General features: G+C 56.5%; 1 protein-coding gene across 1 annotated transcript; it reads right to left on the bottom strand.

The window, feature by feature from the left end:
• Window positions 1–356: 356 nt before the first annotated feature.
• On the bottom strand, window positions 357–8,665 carry RNF187 (ring finger protein 187). Its single transcript, XM_063613596.1, has 7 exons — window positions 8,504–8,665; window positions 8,375–8,399; window positions 8,146–8,280; window positions 7,402–8,015; window positions 6,244–6,336; window positions 2,041–2,262; window positions 357–1,441 (listed from the first exon to the last, which is right to left on the bottom strand). Exons 1-7 carry the CDS (start codon window positions 8,663–8,665, stop codon window positions 1,439–1,441), a joined length of 1,254 nt encoding a protein of 417 aa, XP_063469666.1. The 3' UTR covers window positions 357–1,438.
• Window positions 8,666–9,231: the final 566 nt, after the last annotated feature.

Here is a 9,231-nt window from a genome sequence, read left to right as displayed (position 1 = left end):
GGTTCCTCTCTGACCGTTTGCGGCCAATGTCTGATCACCCTGCCGGCCGGCAGCAAGGACTCTGTGAGGTGGGTTTAGCCAGACCCCCTTAGCCCAGATGTCTCCTCATAGTCATTCCCACCCATGGACCCCACACTGCTCCTCGCTTCTCCAACCCCTGCCCTGCTATGTTGGGGTGGAGCCCCATCTCCCCCCAGGCCCCAAGGAAAGGGTTCTACACCCATCTCAATGGTCCCAATCAAAGTCCTCCTCACCATGCTTTAGCAAGTGTCACGAGGAATTTTCCTTTGACACTGGAGGGTGGCCAGGGCAGGGAGAAGAGGCCAGGTGGACACATGGAGACGAAGCAAACGAGCTGACACAAACCCACTTTATTCAGCATTGAGCCAGCCCACGCGCTGGGCAGGTCAAACTCACAGACATCGCACCAAAGGCCGGGGACTCGGAAGGGCTGAAAGGCTTCATCTGGAAATGGGCACCGCTCACAAGCCCAGGTATCCCCACATCTCAACATCTGTCTGCATCTATGTCCCCGACTTTGCAATCCTGTCCCCAGTGCTGAGTTTCTGTCGACTAATTTATCTACACACAAGGATGCTGCAGGCAACTGAGCTACTGCTACGAGCTTTGCAAAATTCAACTACTAAAGGAAATGGGAGGAGAGAAAGAGCCAGAGAGAACAGCAAGATGAGACACCATGGCAGGGCCTGGAGATGCTAAATGGGGTTAGCCACCTGCCAGCCCCCTCACCCAGGGAAAGAGAAAGAGGGTTCCTTCTGTGGAGGCAGGTGGAGCCCAGGGAGGGCTCCTGGGAGGCACAGGAGTAGGGTAGGGGCCAGGAAGGGGGAGGTGGACAGAGGGACGAGGATAAGGCTGGGCGGGGCCCACGACCACCTCAAGAGGAGGGCCGCCTCCTCAGGAGACATCAAGGTGCAATCCAGTCTTTCTTTCTCTCCCTGAAGACCTGAGTTCCAGCCTTCACAGAGCCTCATGTGCGTTCTTCTTTCTGGATGCTAACCCCAAATCTGACACTCAATGGTGCACCACAGGTACCTGCCAAGGATCTGTGGGCCCGCATGGAAGGTGCAGGGTCTGGGTCCCTGGATGACGAGGTGAGGGGCAGATGGGTGACCAAGGAAGGGCATGGCCCAGAGCTGCCGGGACTCATGGAGGATAGGCTGTGGCCAGGACTTCAGGAAGGGATGGGCAAAGGTGGGAAGGGTCCTCAGGTCCAGCCTCTACTGGGAGGTGTTTGCAGCCCCCAAAACACGCCTCGGGGTGAAGGATAAACGGACATTGTCGAAACACGCAACTATGTAGACGGACCCAAGGCCAGGCACCTGCCACGCTTCCCTGGCAGCCACACGCTGACACTTCCCATGGAGATGAGGATCCATCCTCCTTCCTCCAGCTCTGGGACTGCTGTGGGTTGGCGCCATCACTGCATGGGAGGGGAGAGGGAAAGACAGAGAGACAAAAAGAGAAAGAGACACACAGAGGCAGAGACAGAGGCAAAAGGAGAGAGCGAAAAAGGGAGAGAGCGCCTATGAGACAGTGCATGAGGTACTGTCCTACACACAACAAACCCAGGGCCTGGCCCAGACTTCTGTCTCCCCAGGACCAAAGCCTTGTCACCTATGGCTGGCACAGGCAACTGAATGGTTCAGGGCCATTTGGGTTGCTGCAGGGTCTGGGGTTCAGGCCAGGCCCTGGGCAGAGGCAGAAGAAAAGCCCTGAGGCTGGGTTTCTTGGCTGCTTCTGCCTTCAGGACCCCAAGGCAAGGCAGGAGCCTTCCATGCTCAGGCACTCGGGATGCCAAGTGCCCTCCTTTGTGAAGGTCAGGGACACCTCAGACCCTCCTCAACTTAAAACCCCTTCCCATCGCCTTCCCTGACCACCCACCCATTCCTGAAATTCAGCCCTGCAAGGCCACGGCAGTGGGAGTCAGGCTGGGCTTTTAAGCCTTGACCTCGGGCAATGGCCCCCCAATGGCTCGCTGCTGCCTGCATCCACCCTGGCCACCCAGCGGGGCTCCCGCACCTGCAGCAGCATGCTGAGGCCCAGGTTGCGGTGCTTCTTCTCCAGCTCTGACACCGCCTGCAGCAGTGACCTGAACCGCTCAGTGGGGTCAGCCAGCTCGTCCTCAGGGAGCCCCTCCTCCTTCTCAGCCTCCTGCAGGAAGTGCTCCTCCTCCTCCACAAAGAACGCCCGCAGCTTCTTGTAGTCGGTCAGTGCCTTCTTCCTACGGTCCATCACGTGTCCCTGCAGACAGATGGCAGGAAAAGACCTGCGTACTCACCCACCCTCCCCAGGGGAAGGGGAACCTGCTTGCTCTTGAAGGAGTTAAGAACATGTCACTCCAAAACATGCTGCTCAGGCACATCGACTATTAGGCCAGGAGCGGTGGCTCACGCTTGTAATCCCAGCACTCTGGGAGGCCAAGGCGGGCGGATCACAAGGTCAGGAGTTCAAGACCAGCCTGACCAACATGGTGAAACCCCGTCTCTACTAAAAATACAAAAATGAGCCAGGCGTGCTGGCACGCCTGTAATCCCAGCTATTCGGAGGCTGAGGCAGGTGAATCACTTGAACCCGGGAGGCGGAGGTTGCAGTGAGCCAAGTTCATGCTACTGCACTCCGGCCTGGGCGACAGAGCAAGATTCCATCTCAAAAAAAAAAAAAGCCAGGCATGGGGGCTCACGCCTATAATCCCAGCACTTTGGGAGGCTGAGGCAGGCGGAACATGAGGTCAAGAGATCAAGACCATCCTGGCCAACCTGGTGAAACCCAGTCTCTACTAAAAATACAAAAATTAGCTGGGCATGGTGGCACACGCCTGTAGTCCCAGCTACTTGGGAGGCTGAGGCAGGAGAATCGCTTGAACCTGGGAGGCAGAGGTTGCAGTGAGCCAAGATCGCGCCACTGCACTCCATCCTGGCGACAGAGCAAGACTCTGTCTCAAAAAAAAAAAAAAAAAAAAAACCAGAAGAAACCAGGCACGGTGCCTCATGCCTGTAATCACAGTACTTTGGGAGGCTGAGGCAGGAGGATTGCTTGAGCCCAGGAGTTCGAGACTAGCCTGGGCAAAACCTGGCTCTACTAAAAATCAAAAACATTAGCCAGGCATAGTGGTGCACACCTGTGGTCCCAGCAACTTGGGAGGCTGAGTTAAGACGATCGCTTGAGCCCAGGAGGTTGAGGCTGCAGTGATTTATGATCATACGACTGCACTCCAGCCTGGACCAACAGAGCAAGGCCTTGTTTTAAAAAAAATCAAAAAACAGTGCAAGATCACCCTGACCTTCATTCTGCTTCTTAAAAGCAAATGAAATTCCCAGGTGAAAGACGCCCTCCTCATATCAAATCAAATTATTTTATCATCAAGGACAACAGGAAGTCAAGGCCGACAGAATTTGGTACAGACCTTGTGAAAATAACTCTTTCAAGTGTCCCCACATCATGTAGTTGCTTTTTTACAAGTGGCTAGTCTTTGTCCAAGTCAGTATATAAGTGATTTAATTTTGCCACTTTGAGTCTTCATTTCATTATAAGGGAGGCTGTGCTGTATAAAACTTGTGTTAAATTAATATGCCTGGCTGGACACGGTGGCTCACACGCCTGTAATCCCAGCACTTCGGGAGGCCGAGGTGGTTGGATCACTTGAGGTCAGGAGTTCAAGACCAGCCTGGCCAACATGGTGAAACCCCATCTCCACTAAAAATAGAAGATTTAAAAATACTCAGGAGGCTGAGGCAGGAGAACCACTTGAACCAAAGAGGCGGAGGATGCAGTGAGGCAAGATGGCACCACTGCACTCCAGCCTGGGTGACAGAGCAAGACTCCATCTCAAAAAAAAAAAAAAATCCTATGTTTTTTCTCCCATTAATCTATCTCCCTTTTATTTTTGAGATAAGGGCCTCACTCTGTCACCCAGGTTGGAGTGCAGTGGTGCCATCATAGCTCATTGCAGCCTCAACCTCTTGGGCTTAAGTGATCCTCCCGCCTCAGCCTCCCAAGTAGCTGGGACCACAGATGCACCACCACACCTGGCTAATTTCTTAATTTTTGTACAGATGGGGGTCTCACTATGTTACCCAGGCTGGTCTTGAACTCCTAGCCTCAAGCAATCCTCCTACCTCAGCCTCCCAAGTTGCTGGGATTACAGGCATGAACCACACTGCACCTGGCCCTGTTAGTTTAGCTTATGTCAGTTTAATTCTCCAGCCCAGCCTGAGGCCCTAAAAGGGGAGAAGTAGAGTTCTTTCTCCCCTACACTGCAGTGCTCAGCTGCACATGAAGACTGTCCCTCTCCCATGGCCAAGGAGACAGTAAATCCTTGAGTGGCCCTGCTAGGTCTAGAGCCTGTCAGGCACATGACTGTCAGGGCAGGACACACACCCATCTTGCCAGCAACTGTCCCTGCTGTGCCCACACCAGAACTCCAATGGCTGAAAACCATCCCATCAGCCTTCAACAAATAGCATTCACACTTGCCACTCGTCAGCTGGTTTTCAGCCAACCCCTAACCTTGCAAACAGGAGAGCAGAGCAGGATGCTACTCTGATTTTACTCAGTCATGGATGGCTTCCACCTGACCCTGGGCCACACAGGGCAGGTGACAGCCATAGTCATGAGAGGCCAAGGCTTTTGTTGCTGAGAGATAATGCAAATGACAGCTGGGTGTCTGCTGGTTGGCTGATGCGACACGCTGCAAACTCCCTCCTTTGAATTTAGGTGGCTTCTCTCATCCCAGCATCTAAGCCACCAACGCCCAAAACAGGACAGATTGAAAGCTCCAACCTGCTAAAATCTGTGGGCAAAACAAGTGCCTTGGGGGTAACACAGGGTTACTGCAAACTTAGAGGTCCCCAAAGCCTTCCAGCCTCACTTGCACTGGGCAGTGTTGACCGCTCACAAGGCAAGGAGAAGTTCAGAGCAGCCTCCAAGGGCAGTGTGGAGTGCCAGGGGTCTGACTGGCATCAGGGACCCCGTGTGTAACCTGTCACTGTCTGAGGGAGGCCTGCACCTCAGGCCTGTGGATAGCAGGCAAGGGCTTGGCAGCACCAGGAGCACAGAGCCCACCTCAGCCTCAAGCTGGGGTAAAAACACAGGCCTCAGCCTCGAGGTGCAGCCAATTACCCAAGAGCTGCTGCACCTGTGAAAAGCACGCTGTCTTTCAGGTTAAAAGGAGGAGGTAGGAATTTATGAAACCCAGAGAAAATGGTACACAGATTTTTACTACACATGAGGAAAAAGTCACCAAATAGAGTTTAAACGACTGAAGAGCTTTACTGGTGAGTAATGTAAAAGAATCTAGTGGGATGTCCCCTTGGGATATAATGCTGTGGAAGGCACCCAAGGAAAGTAACGCTGCTGTGGTCTGAACGTCTGTGCCCTCCCCAAATCCCCATGCTGAAATCTTCGTCCCTAAGGTGATGGTGTTAGGAGGCAGGACCCTTGGCAGGTGATGAGGTTGTGAGGGTGGAACTCTCAAGAACAGAATCAGTGTCCTTATACAAAGGACCCCAGAGACACCCTCACTTCTTCCACCATGTGAGGACACAGTGAGAAGTCACCATCTATGAACCAGAGAGCGCCCTCACCAGACAGGGAATCTGCCAGTTCCTTGATCTTGGACTTCTAGCCTCTAAAAAATAATGAGCAACTCTCAGATCAGAACAAGAGGACCACAGAAAATTACAGATGTGTTCTAAAAAGAAAAAAAAAAAAATAGCACTTTGGGAGGCCAAGGCAGGAGAATCGCTTAAGGCCAGGAGTTCGAGACCAGCCTGGGCAACACAGCAAGACCCCCCCTCATCCCTAGAAAAGCATTTTAAAATTAACCAGGTGTGGTAGCACATGCCTACAGTCCCAGAGGCTGAGGTGGGAGGATTGCCTGAGGCCAGCTGGAGCTGCAGTGAGCTACAATCATGCCATTGCATTTCAGCCTGGGTAATGAAGTGAAACTCTGTCTCTTGGGAAAAAAAAAAAGAGTAAGTCTGATGCTGCCATCACCTACAGGTAAAATGTGAGGAGAAAAAGAGGCTTCCACTGGCTTTGGCTAGATTCTATTTGAGAAATACAAACACATCCTAGAAAAATACCCTGAAGCTCACTGAAGTCCAGAGGCCCCTCCTCCAACCAACCAGCTGAGCAGTTCAGAGGCCTGGCCCACTTGGCCTGGTGGTCCCTTTGTCTAGAGCCCTGAGCCCACGGTCCCCTCATTCCAGGCCCCCCACTTGCCTTCCACACTGCAGCTGCTGATTCTGCCTGGCCATGCAGGTCCCGGGCGTCATTCAAGTCCTTTCTCATGATTTCCACAGACCCCTTGTTCTCCTGGAAAGAGAGGAAGGTCACCAGGGGTGGGCAGAAGGTCTGGGTCCCCCAAACCAGCCCAGTTCTGAGGCACATCACCCCAGCTGACTGCACACAGTCTGACCATCCTAGAGATAACCTCGAAGCCCTGTTGTCTAGGGCAGGAACGCACAGGCAGTCAAAAGGTTTCTTGGGCTTCACACCTATTCAGGAGGATCCGGGTGCTGGGGCCAAGGGGACTGTCTAGGTGGGTTTAGAAGTTCTGTGTCTGTAAGTGGCCCTGCTCAGTGTGAGTTCGGTCTGTACCAAAGGCCTGCACAGCCTGCCCTACACCCTGCCCTGCCTGAGCCGGATGGGGGTCGCTCTGCACGGTGGCAGGAGCCCCCAGTACAGGAGGAGCGCCCAGGGACACAGTCTGGCTGGCTTCCCCTCCCCTGTATTCAAGAGCAGGACCCCAGGCTGGCTGTTGTCTCCTACTCTGTGTCCCACAACCAACCCGCCATGGGCAAGGCTCCACACTCCCGGACCCGCTGATGCCAGACTCTCACAGCGGGTTTCTGAAAGATGGGAAAGGGGACAGAGGGTGCAGGTGAGGGCTGGGTGGCCCGGGGAGCAGATGAGAAGGTGGGCCAGGCCTGTGGACACAGTGGAATACAGAGGGGCAAGAGGCGTGATGTCTCCCCCAAGGGAACAGTGAGTGGGGGAGTCAATCTGTGGGAACTAGAGGGGGTCTATGAGGGTGAGAAAGGGCACAGCTAGTGGTGGGACCACAAAGATGGGCGCTAGTGGGGGAAGGACTTCGTAGAAGGTAGGGGGTGGGGAGATAAGGCACCGCCCAGCAGGGGACACCAAGATGGGGACGGGGACCAGACTCCGAAGAGACGCAGGAAATAAGGGGAGGCAAGCCGCAGGAGGGAGGGGCCCAGCACACGCTGGAGCGGGGACTCGTGGCGGTGAGGGGAGGGGGACAATCCGGGGACAGCGACAGTGGAGACGGGAAGGGCCCAGGGCTCAGGGGGACCGGGGCGGGGGAGGAGAGGCGCAGGGCACCGCCCGGGGCGGGGCACGGGACCCCACGGCGCGCACCTTGCCGCGCAGCGCCTTCCTCCAGCGCGGCTCCCACTCGGGCGGCTCGGGGCCCGCAGCCATGCGGCAGGCGGCGCAGAGAGGGCCGGCGTCGGCGCGGCACAGCAGCTGCAGCGCGGCCTCGCTGGCCGGGCCGTCGCGCGCGGGCGCCGCGGCCGCCTCCTCGAGCGCCAGAAGGCGGCGGCTGAGCGGGGGCCGGCCGGGCTCCACGGCGCGCTGCCAGCAGTCGTCCGCGCACTCGGGGCACGGGAAGGGCCCGTCCTCCTCGGCCCAGAAGCGCACCACGCACGCCCGACAGAAGCGGTGGCCGCAGTCGGCGCGCACCGGTTCCCGGGGCGCGCGCTGGCACAGGGCGCAGGCGGCCTCGGCGGGGCCCGCAGGGAGCGCCAGGGCTGCGGGCGGCGGGGCCGGCAACGGCGCGGGAGCGGTTGGGGAGGGCCGGAGACCTAGGCGGCCGGCGACCTGACGGAGACCAGCACCAGGACGACGACGCCAACGCCGGGGACGCGCACGGGGCGGGGTCGGGGACGCGCAGGGGGCGGGGTCCGGACTGCGGAGCGCTTCGCCGACGAGATCCTGGCAGCGGTGTGCTGCAGCCGGAGGTCCTGGCCGCGCTGCGCTCCACAGACAAGATCCTGGCAGCAGTGTACTGCATCTTTAGGTCCTGGCCGCGGTGGGCTCCTCCGCCCGGATCCTAGCAGCGGTGCGCTCCTCCGCCTTGGTTTTGGCAACTATGCTCTCCACCGGCAAGGTCCTGGCAGCGGCGCACGTCACCCCCACAAGTCCTGGCAGCTGCGCGCTTCACTCTCCTGCCTGCGGACCCGCCCAAGTCATATCCTGAAATCTTACTGGGACTGTCCCTTCCTACATCAGTAACTCCTGCGAAAGAGGGAAACAAAGTTTTATTTTTACTTGAGGGTTCCATTTTTAAAAGGTTGTTTTTGTAAGCTGCTAGGATCTAAGCTGCGCGTACCTCCGCGGTAGCTCGCCCGCGAGGGCTAGGGACGGGGCGGGAAGTGGCCTGCGGACGGGGCGGGAAGTGTCATGCGGGCTGGGCGGGAAGTGGCCTGCGTGGGCCTCCTCCTCTGCTCTCATCCTGCACGGACCCGCCCTGCGTGGGCACGCCCTGCGTGCACGGGCCTGTCCGCGTGGACGTGCCCTGTGTGCACCCTTCCTTAAGGGACCTGCCCTTGAACGGGCCCTCCGGACGTGGACAGTCGTTGTATACGTCCACCCTGCGTGGGATCTCCCTGCGTGGACCCATCCCGCGGAGGCTCTTCTCGCGCAGCCTCCTTCTGGCCCCCTGGGAAGCTACCCTGGTTGTCCGCTGTCTCCTGGCTGGGGGGAGCTCTCATTGATTCTGTGATGATGCACGACAGAAGAGCATTGTTAGCTTTTTTTTTTTTTTTTTTTTTTTTTTTGAGACAACCTCGCTCTGTTGCCAGGCTTGAGCGCAGCGGCGCGATCTCGGCTCACTGCAACCTCCGCGTCCCGGGTTCAAGCGATTCTCCTGCCTCAGCCTCCCGAGTAGCCGGTATTACAGGCGCCCGCCACGACGCCCGGCTAATTTTTGTATTTTTAGTAGAGACGGGGTTTCACCATGTTGGCCAGGCTGGTCTCGAACTCCTGACCTCGTAATCCGCCCGCCTCTGCCTCCCAAAGTGCTGGGATTACAGGCGTGAGCCACTGCGCCTGGCCGTTAGCTTTTCTTTAAAAAATAAATTTAAAGGAAAGAAATAAGGCTTTGGGAAGAGCAATCTTGTGTTTTTGTTTTTTACTTATTTTGAAAACAAGCAAGTATGGTTAAAAAAAAGACTGCAAGTTTTGCAT

This window comes from Symphalangus syndactylus, chromosome 19 (assembly GCF_028878055.3).
Source record: "Symphalangus syndactylus isolate Jambi chromosome 19, NHGRI_mSymSyn1-v2.1_pri, whole genome shotgun sequence".
Lineage (NCBI taxonomy): Eukaryota > Metazoa > Chordata > Mammalia > Primates > Hylobatidae > Symphalangus > Symphalangus syndactylus.
Note: the sequence above shows the minus strand (reverse complement) of the source record. Positions and strands in the feature narration are given on the sequence as shown.

Excerpts from the sequence above, each read along its gene's own strand:
- RNF187 (XM_063613596.1), bottom strand. The coding sequence starts at position 8,665 with ATGGGTCCACGCAGGGAGATCCCACGCAGGGTGGACGTATACAACGAC. Across the intron at positions 8,400-8,503 it reads TGCCCACGCAGGGCGGGTCC|CCCTCGCGGGCGAGCTACCG; the intron begins GTGCAGGATGAG and ends CCCCGTCCCTAG. Across the intron at positions 8,281-8,374 it reads GCGGGCGAGCTACCGCGGAG|GAGTTACTGATGTAGGAAGG; the intron begins GTACGCGCAGCT and ends CCTCTTTCGCAG.